This window comes from Abramis brama (assembly GCF_963993115.1).
Source record: "Abramis brama genome assembly, chromosome: 13".
Classification (NCBI taxonomy): domain Eukaryota; kingdom Metazoa; phylum Chordata; class Actinopteri; order Cypriniformes; family Leuciscidae; genus Abramis; species Abramis brama.
Genome location: NC_139975.1, coordinates 31,746,717 through 31,761,753, shown reverse-complemented (window position 1 = coordinate 31,761,753; position 15,037 = coordinate 31,746,717). Strand labels below are relative to the sequence as shown.

General features: G+C 39.7%; 1 protein-coding gene across 1 annotated transcript; it reads right to left on the bottom strand.

Annotated features, from left to right (window-relative positions):
- Window positions 1-269: 269 nt before the first annotated feature.
- Window positions 270-4,699, bottom strand: LOC311095371 (nuclear factor 7, brain-like; the record flags this gene model as incomplete). The annotated part of the gene is made up of 6 exons (XM_084133863.1): window positions 270-808; window positions 2,958-3,076; window positions 3,158-3,180; window positions 3,298-3,528; window positions 3,641-3,736; window positions 4,304-4,699. The coding sequence occupies 6 exons, from the start codon at window positions 4,697-4,699 to the stop codon at window positions 270-272; spliced, it is 1,404 nt and encodes a 467-aa protein (XP_083989989.1).
- Window positions 4,700-15,037: the final 10,338 nt, after the last annotated feature.

The window sequence follows — 15,037 nt, the reverse complement described above, 5'->3', positions numbered from 1 at the left end:
AAGAAGAAGACTCTTGGAAGATTATTGTTAAAGTAAAATTTTTTTATTTAAAAAAGTTAAATGAAAATGAGTTATACAATTTTTCTTATGAAATGTATATTTAATTAAACATGTTAAAACTGGTTAAAACTGCTATAAAATCAAAGCTATGAATCTTAAACATGTTCCAAATTTAAGGTTGAAAAAAAAGAATAATAATAAAATAAAATAATAATAATAATAAAAAGAATGATTTGCAAAACTGAATTAATCTAGAAGCAGAATCAGATTTAACTGTGATTTTCTGCTGTAATAAACAGTTTAACTGGTAAGATCCTCAGAGGAGTTGTGCAGAGATTATATAAGAATGGAAAGACAGTCTCTGTGAAGGATGTCCTGAATGTGCGCAGACAGTCTTTAGTTACAGGATCAGAGAATGACACTGTTCCTCTGTCATAGTCCAGCTGAACTCTCACACGCTGAAGCTTCTGTTTAACAGTGAAGACAGTGAAGCGTTGCTCTGGGGATTGTGAGCCGTATTTGCTGTTTATGTATCGCACACGCCAGACATTAGACTTAAAGAAAACCTCTCCCTTCCTTTGGTTTGATGCTGTAGTTATTCCAAGACTCCAGTGTGTATTGTCTCCAACCACATCCCAGCAGTGTGTTCCTGAGTTAAAGCCCTCAGATCCCAGGACACATGCATACTCATCAAACCTCTCTGGATTATCAGGAAGTGTTTTATCTCCATCACTGTACGACACACTGGTCAGATCAGCAGAGAGTGTGAGAGGAGGATGTGCTGTGTTTGGATCCAGAGTCAACGGAGCTGCAAAGAGAATAACATCAGATTACAGGATGAAATATGATGATTTTAGAAAAGTAAATGTAAAACACATATAAAGACTTAATAAATAAATCATTCAATCATGACAGTGGTCTCTCAGTTACTGTCAGAATTGATTGAGGCTTCAGGTTTAATACCAGAGAAGGGTGTAACTGCTGTGATCTTTGTAACTGTAAGCGGGGCGGCCTACGAACTCCTGTGTGAGTCTTAAAGCTGACTTCTGCTGATGAAACTGCAAACTATCTTCAGTAAAACTTTTCTTCAGTTTATTATAATTCTGACTCCGGGTCTTCTTTCAAACATCTGGTCCTTGGTTCCTAAACTGTTGAAAGGTAGAAAACCCTACGAACAGCCTATAATAAAGGTTAACCACAGAAAGAACTCCACAGGTTATATAAGACATCCCTGATACTTAAGATATATGTGAGGTAAATATTGATGATCAATTCAGCTTATTTGAAGCAATTTTGAGACTGTTGTTTGTTAGAAACCACGAGTGGGTTCATTTCAGTCTCTTGGTTTTGGAGACAAAAGTCTCTGGAATTTACAGCTGCAGAAAAGAGGTGTCCCTGATTTAAGGTCTGTGGTGGTTCCGGCCATGGGAACGCCTTAGCACCCTTCGTTTCCTGATAAGGCTGTGGATTTATGCATTGGGGTCACCACAGGGTTTCTTGGCCATTTAGTCTTAAGTTTGGGGAACAAAGAGAAATCTTTTCCTGCTGTCCTGCCATCGCTGGTGTGAGATTAGACAGGCACAAAAAGAGGGAGGGGGGTGACATCTCCTTTAGCCATCTTGGCACCATGAATGTGTTTTATAACTTACTAATGGTTCGATGGGGAATCGTTCCGAACTGTGGAATGTGGTGTTGTGTTGTGTTCATTAAATGGCCTTTCACGGATAATCCTACACTAGACTGACAGCGGTGAGAGACTCGGTAGAAGAGGGAAGTGAAAAACAAAAAGGTTGTTGTGTGAGACGTGTGTGTGGATTGTAAGCAAACAATCATGTACTGGTTAGATGAGGCAGAGCGAAAAGAAAGGAAAAGGATGCAGAAGGATCTGGCATGTAGGGAAATAGGGAAAGATGAGAAGAAATATAGTAGAAAAATATATGTTATGAAAATAAACTTTCTGATAGAATATATGGAACTATTTATGAACGCCTGTTAAGTCAGAAGGTAAAATGGTATGAAAATGCCATGTTATGCAATTAAAATGGTACATGCTATTTGGCTGTAAACTGAAGGATGAATTCAGTAGAGACTTAAAGTGCTTAGATGAATTATTATGGGTGTTAATTATATTTTTTGTTTTTGTTTAGTTTTAGTTTGACAACCATTGTGTTTTGAACCTAAAGGGTCTATAATGGGGGAAAATAGTGAAAAGAATGGATTAACCATCCGTCTTTGTTTATTACAAAAGGGATTGGAAATCATAGTTTTATAAAAAACTAGTGTAGGCCTATATATCCTGGTATTTATGATTATAGACAATGTCTGTATTTACTGTCTGTGTAGTGACTGCGGGTCTAGCCCATGCTAGGAATACAGCAACAGTGCTAGCTTATTTAGCCCGGCATCCAGAGAATATATACTTGTTTTGTATCAGTTAGTGGATGATAAAACCAAATTAGCCAAGATGAATAACAGCTGTGTAAGACATGTAAAGACAGCTGTGTCCGAAGGTTCTGGAGATCAATAATATACTATGTGCTATATGTGGGATATTTTGTTCATGTTAAGTCCTTGAAGGAAAAAGATATTGTCTGTTTAATAAAAATTGTAACTTGACAGAGGAGCATGGGTCGGAAACCTGCAGCCTTTATAGAAAGACCAGATGTGGTGTTTAGGACCCCACATTGGTCTAAAACGGGGGACTGAAGGGGGTGGACTGGAATCCACTGCTGCTTCAATGTATAGGTAATGAGTGATTATAATCAAGGTATTAATCTATATTTTTCCTTCTAGATATCAAATGAGTTGAATGACTTCTCTGGAGATTTTACTTTGTTATACTGGATGTATAGTTTTATATAGTGTTATATTTTATGTGTGTGTGTGTGTGTGTGTGTGTGTGTGTTTGGCGAAGGGTATAACTTCTGTGATCTTTGTAACTGTAAGCAGGGACTCACTGTGTTGGACAGTTTCCAGCATCTTCTTCCAGACTCTGAACGGCAGGTTACCCAGATAACGCGACACATGAATCAAAGCTCCAGAACTCATCCGTGGATCCGGCTGTGAGATCTGGACTCTGAGGAACATTCAGGAGTCAGAACTGCAGTGAATTTGAGTTCAGATCCACTGAGAGAAGAGATACGAGCAGCTCACTCACCTTTCCATCGTGACTTTATAGTTCTGGAAAATATAGAGTTTGAAAACATTTTAATATCTTATCAAACACTCTCAGTGTCAATGAGTCTCTCTATACAAGTTGTTTTATGCACAGAGAATGAAGCCAGATTGATTTGTCACCTTTAGAAACGAGACATCATTGTCTTTCATCATCTCCTCCATGTCTCTGATTGTGTGTGAAAGAGCTGAGATGTGTGTGTTCATCTCCTCCAGCTTCTCCTTCATCCTCTGCTTCTTCTGCTCCTCTTCCTCTCTCAGTGCAGTGATTGTAGCTTCTTCTTCGTCTCTGAGAAACTGATGAAGCTTCTCAAACTCTTCTTTAATCTGACGCTCTGTGTGCTCAGCTTGAGACTGAAATCAAATCACATTCACTTCAGTCAGCGCTGTATGAACACACACTCCACTAATGTCAATAATACACTCTGTGTGTGAATGTTGAGTATTTAACTCTTTATATCCTCACCTTGATGTGTTCAATTGTTTTATCACACTCTTCTTTCATTTCTTCTCCATGTTTGAGCTTGTTTTGTAAGGACGTCAGTGCTGTATTAAATTCCTCCTACAGGTTAAGATGAAAATCTGTGAAACTTATGCAGCTCTAAGAGGTTTAAACATTGTATGTTTGGATGATTTTATTGTTATATTATTTATATGATGAATGGGTCATTGTCATGGAAGCATTTGTGTCTGAAAATGGCAGGAGATTAATTTTAATTATATAATTTGGAAAGGATGAATGTCAATAAATCATGTTTTTACCAAACAAATGTATTATTTTCAATGGCCAATTCTGAATTATTATATCCATGTAGTTGTAAATTTGTGGTTGTGCAAATACAAATACAGAAAGAGAAAGTATGTTAGTATCAATCACTTTTTGGTGTGTCTTGTAATTAATCACTTATTTTTCAATGAAAAAATATTAATAAATAATGTTTTGTGCCAATGCTGTTACATTCAAGAAGATTTGAACATCAGAAGGTCGACGTTTTTTGTAGAATTTTATATCAGTAGAAAGTCCAAGATTTAGTCCGAGTAAAAATAAATACTGGTCTATTGTATTCACAAATAGTACTCTGTGTTTAGCACTGTATTCAGCATATGAAATGAGAGATATTTGTCTTACCTTGTAAGATGAAAGCACTTCACTGATGGGTCTGAATGTGTGATTGGTGTGTTTCTCTGAGTCTCTGCACACTAAACACACAGGCTGTTTGTCCTCCAGACAGAAGAGTTTGAGTTTCTCACTGTGTAAACTGCAGATCTCCTCAGATCCTGATGAACGTTTTTCATTTCCCTCCTTTATCAATGAATCACACAAGTTTTTTAACGCAAGAATAACTGGTGGATCATCTCTAGAGGATCTTCTCCTGCAGACAGGACACTCCTGAGTTTCCTTAGTTTTCCAGAACTGTTGTAGACACTCTTTACAAATACTGTGACTACAGGACAGAATAACAGGAGTCTTGAAGATTTCACAGCAAACAGGACAAGAAAGCTCTTCCACAAATTTTGAATCCATTTCCTCGTCTTGTAAAAGATCCAATGATCTACAATTTACTTTCACTCTTTGAACTTTGGTTTAAAGAGTAAACAACTATCACAATTAAAATCTAATCTGGGTTAATTCAGAAATTCAGAAACAAAAATGCTATAATATAATCTGTCCTCCTCTGTTCTTCACAACACTGACTCGTTTTAGCTTTCAGAAAAATGAAAGGCAGAAATAATGACTAGTCACATCTAGTAGATCTTGTAAGAGGGTGGAGTTTCTGAAGACAGACTGGATGTATAGCTTTATCTTCAAGAAGTGAGGAGTCTAGTCTTAAGGAGTAATAAGTCTAGTCAATGTGTGTGTGTGTGTGTGTGTGTGTGCGTGTGTGTGTGTGTGCGTGTGCGTGTGGTGGTGGTGGTGGTGGTGGTGGGGGGGGGGGTAAACAATATCATTTAATATTGTTTTTAGTATTATAATTTTTTTAATTAATATTCATAATCAGTAGTATTATGCATCTGTATTATACTTTTTATATACATTCATAATCATTTGTAATCATTGTATTTTGTGAATCATAGTGTTCTTGAATACATTATGTGAGAGAGAGACTTTGGGAAACTTGAGTGTGTGCGGGAAGAGTTAGAGACTGAAGTATATGCAGTGTATAGTTTCCACCGGGATAGTATACATTCCTATGTTAATGGGAACCACATGTTTCTCTGGTAATGCAGTTTTTAGTCAGCATATAAGAACTGAAACTTTTTGTCTATGGCAGAGAAGATGACCGTGTGATATGTTGAAATGAAGACCTTTGTTTGGTCCATTGTCACTCTCATGTCTTATATAAAATGTAAAATAAATAAGAGATCTCTTGCCAGAATAACTGGTGTCTGTTTCCATAAAATTAAACAACAACAGGGGAAAACTCACGAATGGTATCAGTTGCTGAATTCAGAACATCATACTAGCATACTACTCTTCCTCTTTAGAGAAATGTAATAATATAGAACAAAATAAGTTTAAAAAAAAATATGTTTGCCTATTTAGAGTGAGGCTGTCAGTGTGTGAGTGTGTGTGCGTGTGCGTGTGAGTGTGTGTTTGTGGAGGGGGGGGGGGAGGTTACACGTATGGTATCAGTTGCTGAATTCAAAACAACTAAGGCCCCATCCACACTACTGCGTTTTAGTTTAGAAACGGAGAATTAAAACGAATACGATCTCCGTCCACACCAGCGTTTTAGCTGCGTATTAGAATTGATCTCCGTCCACATTAAAACGACTGAAAACGCGGATCACGTGACCATTCACCAACACTGGGCATGCGCGTGCCGGTGTAAACACAACTTCATTGATAAAATTATCCCACCATGCGCTGGTTCTTCCCGGGTTAACCAAAAACCGACGCTCCATGTACGGTCGATACCGCCGCTGCACACGGGAATTGTCACAGATCGCTTGAATAATAGCTTGCCTCCGGCACATGTAGGCAGTTATAGCATTGTAAAATGCAGAAATTACTTGCACAACAGCTGCTAGCAAAGATATATGCCATGACTGATGACACCCAATCATAGAGCCGAGCGTGAGCCTCTACTACGTCATCGTTTCTAAAGTCCTCCGTTTTGACCCGTCTTCACTAAAACGCCCTCCGGAGATTCAAAACGAAAAACGGGTCGGCAGCGTTTCTAAACTTCTCCGTTTTGGGTCTCCATTTTTGCCGTTTTAGTCTGGACGGGAGGTGCAAACGTAGCAAAAGGTCTCCGTTTTTAAACGAAAACGCAGTAGTGTGAATGGGGCCTAACAGTACCACTCTTCCTATTTCTGCCGTAGAAATATGGTAAATGTAGTATGAGTAGTATACTAATATGGTCTTCTGAATTCAGATGTTGCTTTTTTAAAGGGGGGGGTGAAATGCTCATTTTCACTCAATCTCCTGTTAATCTTGAGTACCTATAGAGTAGTATTGCATCCTTCATATCTCCAAAAAGTCTTTAGTTTTATTATATTTATAAAAGAAAGATAGGCTGTACCTATTCTTTCCTGAAAAAAACGAGCGGCTGGGGGCGGGCCGTGTGGGCGGAGCTAAAGCTGTGCTGACGAGCCGAGCTAACAACAACACACAGAGACATTTGAAGCAGTTTTACTCACCGCCTGCGACCGCGAACCTTTATCATTGTGACTGCTCGATCCTTAAGCATTAGACGATCTGCAAATCCGTCGATCTGGGCTTTTTTTTATAAAACAATCATCGTCGAAATGCAGGGAACAAACAGTCTTGCACAACTCCCTTGATGCTCTGAAAAAACGAACTCCATCCACTGGTCCCTTAACGCTGGGTTCTTTGGGAATCTGTGCAGGGTTGTCTTGCCCTGGCAACCAAAAACACACGTCTTTGGTGACATTGACTTCCAAACGCCGAGCAGAGCGCTTTGATGAGGTACTGCTTTCGCTCTCGCTCTGGTCTACGAGTGCGCGCGCGCCCGTGCTATTCATGGAGAAGTGCCCTTAGGACCCATATAAGGAAATTCCGCCCCAGCTGACGTCACGCAGACCCATACTCGAAAAAAACTTTCCGAAACTTGTGACAAACAGGAAGGACAATTTTTGGCACAGAAATACTCCTTCAAACGTACAATTTAATTTTTGAAACTTTGTCCATGTTTAGCATGGGAATCCAACTCTTTAAAAGTGTAAAAAACTCAGTATGCATGAAATAGCATTTCACCCCCCCTTTAATGCCGGTAGGAAAACTTACTGTACATCACTATCTTCCAGGGCTGCCATCTTTTGAGTCCAGCTTGGAGTGAGAATCGAGCTTGCGAATCGATTTCGATTCAATATCAGTTAATATCAATATACATAGATATATTATGTTATTTTATCTCAAGAAAAAAAAAATCTAATGTTGTAAACTGCACAGTGAACTCTGTCAGCTGGTACATTATTAAAGGTTAAATAATAACTGATTTTTACATAATTGCGTAAGGCATGTTATGTTTTAATGGTTGCCCTATTAGTGTCACAGTTGTGTTCTGTTTAGTTTGTTTTCATTGGACTTGTCTACCTGTCATCACATCATGTATCGTCTTCACTGTGGGTTAGGCTGATTCGAACATCGCCGCTCAACCACTGTCACCAGCCTCCATCACCACACCTCCTGTCTTCGTCAGACTCCAGAGTCCCCTGTTCCTGTCTTCATCCAAAGTCCAGAAGAAATGGACTTAATTGACGTTGATACCGAGCCTGAGCTTCCTATCGTCATGTCTACCGAGCCTGAGAATCTTCACGTCATGCCTGACCAGCCTGATCTGTACGTCAAGTCTGACAAACCTGTTCTTCACGTCCCGCCGAGACCGCCCATCCAGAGTCTTGTCCCGCCGAGACCGCCCGTCCAGGGTCTCATTCCCCCGAGACCACCTGTCCAGGGTTTCATTCCCCCGAGACCGCCCGTCCAGGGTCTCGCCAAGCCTGCCAAACCTGAGACTGTTCACGTCATGCCCGCAGAGCCAGAGACTGTTCACGTCAGTCCTGCCGAGCCTGAGCTTCACGTCAGTCCTGCCGAGCCGGAGCTTCACGACAGTCCTGCCGAACCCAAATCTTCTGTCCCTGAGTCTGCCTCCGAATTCCCAGCCAGCCTTCCTCTCCCACCTTCTCCCATCTACCACCTCTCAACCCTTCTTCCACCACTGCCTGCCAGCCCCTCAGCTCCTCGCCGTGGGTCTGCCGGCCTACAGCTCCAGCCTGGTCGGTGGATCCCCGGTCTCCAACTCCAACCTCCGTAACCAGGACTCCACCTCAGCCAGACGGTCCATTAGTGTCCCCTTGGCTCCTACCTCCCTCAGCTCCACCGTGGCCAATCTGGTCACCAGTTCCGCCGGGCTCCCTCGTCCCCCCGGATCCACCTTGATTGCTCGTCGACCTTCCCTCACCTCTAGACTGCACTCCTCTGGCTACGCCTCGTCCCTTCGTCCCCCGGCTCCATTGGACTCCTCAATCCCTTCAGTTCCTCCTTGGTCCTCACTGCCTCTGTCTCCACCGTGCCCATCTGTGTCCCCGCCTCCACCTCAGTCGCCAGAGCCGGCCGTCCCGCCAGATCCTCTGCGTCGCCTGGACGCGTCGGCTCTCCGGCTATGACACACTTAAAGGTGACATGGTAGTTCACAGTAAAGCAGAGCTGCAAAGGCGACCGGTAAGAGCTGATGACCAAAAGGAAATAAATCAGCAATTGCAAACAACACTACCAAGGGCTCTCTATCTCAAGAAAATGGAAAACCTTAAAGAATCTGTGGTAGAGTCTGGCTGTCGACTGTTTGCCAAAAAGTGCAATTATGTGCTCTAATGTAAATTGTAATGACAATGCTCATTGTGAAGCTTTATGTGCAATGTTTGATTGTATTGTGGATGCTATGTATGAGGCAAGTAGATCATACTTTACTTGCTCTGATAAGGCACATAACATCAAGCCAGGTTGGAATAAGTTTGTGGCTGCACATAAGGCGGAAGCCAAGGAGGCATTTAAAGCTTGGCTTCTGGCTGGTAGACCCAGACAGGGGCCTGTCCTGGACCTCAAAAAGATTACTAATGCTAGGTATAAATATGCAGTTCGTTATGTTTGCAAACACGAGCAAGTCATGAGAGCAGACTCTTTGGCTGAAAAGCTACTTTGTAATAATACCACTGACTTTTGGAGGGAGGTAAGAGCTCTAAACAAGGTTAATACTCTGTTACCATGCACTATAGAGGGAGTTTCTGGAGCCGATAATATAGCGGAGTTGTGGAGGCAACATTACTCGGCTTTATTTAATTGCATCAATAGTGATCCTTATAAAGTGGGAAATATTGCCAAAAGAGACATATTGGGAATCACAACTCATGAGGTTCATCAAGCAATTTCTCAGTTATCTGATAATAAAGCAAGTGGCTCAGATCAAATCATAGCAGAGCACCTTAAGTATGCAAGCCCAAAGGTTGCAGCCCTTCTTGCCTTTTGCTTTAATGGCTTTATGACCCATGGAATGTTACCAGACTCAATGTTAGCCGTTACTCTTGTGCCTGTCATTAAAGACAAGGCTGGCAAGGTTGGAAGCGTAGAGAATTATAGGCCAATCGCACTAGCCAGTGTGTTATCTAAAGTTTTAGAGAGGATTTTATTACATCGTTTGAGTGAGTATATTGATACCACAGACAACCAGTTTGGCTTTAAGGCTAAACATGGTACTGATTTGTGTATCTATGCCTTGAAAGAAGTAGTTGAAGTGTATAGGAGGCAAGACTCCTCTGTTCTAATTGGTTTTATAGATGCCTCTAAAGCTTTTGACCGAGTCAATCATCGGAAGTTGTTTCTGAAACTGAAACTAAGGGGCGTGCCTGACAGCATGATAAGAATAACCAGAATATGCAGGTCAGATGGGGTAATAGAGTCTCCGCTCCGTTTAGTGTTGGTAATGGAGTAAGACAAGGGGGGTTACTCTCCCCGGCCCTTTTCAACCTGTATATGAATGACTTATCAGAACAACTAAGAGGCAGCAAAACCGGTTGTATGATTGGTAACGCTTCAATAAATCATTTTATGTATGCCGATGATCTGGCTATTGTTTCCCCTAGCAGTGCTGGATTTCAACAGTTGCTGAATATATGTTCTGATTATGGGCTCAAATATGATGTGCAGTATAATGCTAAGAAGAGTGTTGTCATGATATGCAGAACAAAAGGGGATAAAGACCTCAACTTTCCAGTTTTTTATCTGTCAGGCAAAGTGCTAGGTATTTGTAATAAAACAAAATACCTGGGGCACTTCCTCACAGATCAATTGTCTGATGATGATGACATGTATAGGCAGTGTCGTGTGCTTTATGCTCAAGCTAACATGTTAGCAAGAAAATTCTATATGTGTTCAGACAATGTTAAGATAAGGCTCTTTCAAGCCTACTGTACTCCACTCTACACTGCCCCATTGTGGGCCAAGTTTAAAAAGACAACCATACATAAGCTTCAGGTGGCTTATAATGACTGTATGCGGATATTGCTTCAAAAACCTAGGTGGTGTAGTGCAAGTGAATTGTTTTGTAAGGCAAGAGTCAACACTTTTCAGGCTTTATTGAGAAATCTGATGTACAAATTTATTGGTCGACTGGATGGTTCTCAGAATGGTATTATTAAGTTACTGGCAAATCCTAGTGAAAGTGTTGTGCGATACCAGTCACATCTGTGGAAGCACTGGTATAACTGTCTTTTATAACTGGTAATTGTTTTTTGTTGTTGTTGTTGTTGTTGTTGTTTTTTTTTTTAGGGAGGGGTTGGGTGCCTGTAATGTTGTATGGTTTTCTAATGGACCCTGAGTCTGTCAATAAAGTTGAACTGAACTGAACTGAACTGTCGAGATGAGGCACCATCGCCAGGTGTTCTGAAATCCATTTCCTGGAGACAAAGAATGAAGGACAGGAAACATAAAAATGAAACACTCAGTCTCCAGATGATGGTAGAAAAAAAAGATATGAGCTGGATGAGGTTATCCAGAAAGTGATCCTTCATCCTAAGGGTGTGATGCTTTGGTCAAACAAAAGCATTGACATATTCCACCAAAGATGTAAAGACGACATAGTATATCTTGATGCAACAGGAAGCATTGTGAAGAAAGGTAAACACAGCACAGGTTCTTTTTACGTATACGAGCTGGTGGTCAGAAACCCAAATAAGGGTTCCTCTCCTTTTCCAGCAGCTCGTATGTGACCTGTGACCACACCACCTCATCTATAATGTATTTTCTCAATGCTTTCCAGACAGATCATGCCAAACAATATGGACACAAACATCAGTTCACTCATGATAATATGTGATGGATCCATGGTCCTCACTCGTCTTCTGCCAAACTAACCTCGATGCCTTGCTCCAAAGTTATTATCAAATATTGACAGGGAAAGGCACCCCTGAAGACTTCAGTCTTCCTATTGTCCACCGCTGTCTAAGCCATATAATGAAAAATACCAAATCCCTGTGTAAAAAGCAGTAAGTATTTTTTTTTTTTTTCATAAAACAGATAATCAAAGGAATGGCAACAAATTATTCATGATGATTTATGACAATGTTTTATTTTTATTTCTCTCTCAGTGCACCCAAGAACTACAAGTTGGCCATGCATGTTTTCAGACTTTTGACCACAGTAAGTCCCATTGTTGAGTGAAATGCTCCTTAGTTGCACTGTCATCTTCTCAAGCCCATGGAGCTCTGAAAATGTTGAGAAGCACTTCAACAACATCCAGACTTTGTTGACCACCATTGGGGAATCAGCTGTTGATGACAGCAGCATTGCTCCTGATGACCTTGAGGTACACAGTAAACATGAAAAATGTCTTCAAATTATGTCTTCTGCTATAACTTGATTAAAATCACTCATGTAAACATCATGTAAAATTTCATATTTAGGACACCTTCAGTCAGACGTCATTTCACAGACATTTCATGGAGGTCATAGGCACTGCACCTCTCGATAAAAAAGGGGATCCAAATGTGTCCTACAGTGAGACATTCATCTCCACTCTGGCTGCCTACTTCTTGCCTCATGAAGCTCTTTGGACAAGCATGATGCTGGGTCAGTTACACTTTTTTGTGATTGAAAGAGTCACCCAGAGAAAGACTTAAACATATCTTTGGTTTCTACAATAATTTAGGTGTAAAGTTGTACTTGACATGACCATGTAGAATGTTTGTCAGATGTCTGTAGTACTTTTGGCCCATTGCCAGGCATGGACGTAGTCAGCCCATCAAATGCTTGCTCCAAGACAAATATCAAAATCTACTTATCACGTTCACATTAAATTTGTTATGCAAATTAATTATTCAAGGGGTGTGGATCTTGTCAGTTTTGGTCTCATTACCTTTCCTCTGCTTTCACCATCAGGATAACTTTCAGCTTTGTACAGATGTTGTTTTAGGTACTGTATAGATATGATATAGAGTATGCAGAGAAGTTTCCCTAAAACATGACCAAACAAGATGTAAAAATAATATGTTATACTGTATCTTCAGGGGACCTGGGCAGGCATGGTGAAGGACCCCCATACCATCTATTCTCAAAGACATTTTCAAAGATTTCAAAGAAAAAACGCCAGGTGTGGAATAATGTGGATGAATATATGCAATCTAATGTTTAAATGTCTGAACCTATTACTTTACTCTGAGTCCTCAGATAAGATACTATAGCCCTTTTTATTTTCTTATCAGAATTTCACGCAGGACAACAAGACACAAGATTTGATTGACAAGTTCGCTCCATTATTGTATCGTGATAAATATAGAATCGTGACATGAGGGTCTCATTACACCCCTAATATACAAATTATATAATGCAGATAGTGCAGGAATCAAGACTTCATCAGGACAGCATTCTCGCGCGGAGAAGCACAATTACACAACATTTTACAGTTTTTCTTGATTGTTTACACACATTTTCTGAAAGCATGCCTCATATTCTCAGAACTCTACACACAAATCAAAAAACACACACACCATGGGCAAAACCCCTCAATTCTCCTGCAAAATGAAACTTTACATTCAAAACAATGTTATTTCTTCTCAAAATGGTATTTTGTTTTCAAATGACACACACAACCAAAATTTGAGACGGGCAAGTTTCTGAAATTTGGCTGATTTGACACAGAATGACCCTTCTCAGAAACTAAAGCTAAAATGCATATCATAAAAACTAAATGTGTTAGCAGCACAATCCAATAATGATAAAGTGATAATATCTCTGATGCCCGTGATCTGTATTGTTACCTTCAGATGAGCTTGATGGGTCGGATGAGATGGATCGGGATGAGGAGCCGTGCTCTACATCAAAGCCCTCCTGTGATGCCCAAACACAGTGGTCAGACCCAGAGATGGAGGACCACACCCATTCAAAGGGCCGACCATCCCCTGCAGAACGAGCACTACACCATCCCCAGAATTATGTACAACTGTGCTGTGTTACCCCACTATTTCATTCGACAAATAAAGTCATTTAGCATTAAACATTACGTTACTTGTGGCTAATTCATTAGAATAAAATAAGATCATGTGATCAAACGTAATGGTTATAAAATTATATTTAATTTCCTCATCCATGAACATGATTTGAGTCCCGTCAGATTGATTCCCATCGGCAGTGGAGGTGAAGACGACAACTCCCATGATTCCACACTACGCCTGCGTTATTGTTTTGAATATGGCCAAAATTACATACTGTGCCTTTACATTTTTATAATAATGTACGGCTGACATGGTTCCCTGTACGCTATTGTTCACAGCATTAGTTTAGACAGATGTTTTTCCTTGAGAAACAAAAGAACACACTGTACCTGATATACAGTATTTCAAAATGAATCAACATTGAATCTAATTGAAATCAAGATCGAAATCAAACCGCAAACTTATCGACTAACGACTGTATTTTACTTTTATTTCTGTAAAATTAAATTGACACAAAATTATTGTTATCAATGCATATAAAAGTAAAATATGAAAGTGAAATTTCCAAGCATTTGGAATGAAATTACATTTATTTTGAAAAAGTGCAGATCTTATTGTGAATGATTCTTTTTTCATCCTTGTCATATTTAATCCAATCATTTATTCTCCTTAAACTCTACAATCGACTGTAAGCTCACATTCATGTTTGCGTGCAACATCCACATCTCAACATCCAGTCATCAACTGATGAAACTGCCCTACATTTCTGATAATCTGATAAACTTGGATGTACGTCACAATATGTAAGAAAAGACGTCACTATTTCCTTTTCATTGCGACTTTATTTATACAGCGCTTTATATTGTTTCAAAGCAGCTTTACAGTGATAAACAGGAAAATAATGATCAATGATGCAAACAGAAATCAATTCAGCTGTAAAGCAGATCTAAAAAGATGACAGTGTCATAGCCGTTTGTTGTAGTCTTTAAAAAGTGTTTTCTGTAAAATGAAATATCTTGAACTTTGAGCGTTGTAACATTGCAGATGTTGTTTAAGCTCAAACAGCAACATTACAAACTAACTAAAGTTAAAAACGTGAAATCATAATCAATGACCCCTTTATTATCCATTGAAGTGCATCATTTATCTGGTATGGTGCTTTTTTTAAATTATAATGTTAGTGTTATAATGTTTTTAATCATAACGTTATATTTTTTCAACACCTGCTACATAAGATAGTTTTTGTGCATCCCATTTTTGAATGATGAAAATCTGTAACACTGTAACTAATGTTCTAAATAACGGTTTGAAAGAATCTAGTCATGTTATTCTGTCAATAATTTTGCATGAATATATAAACAGCTGCTTGCCTCACAGTTAATTCATAATGTTGGATAATATACATATGAACATGTGA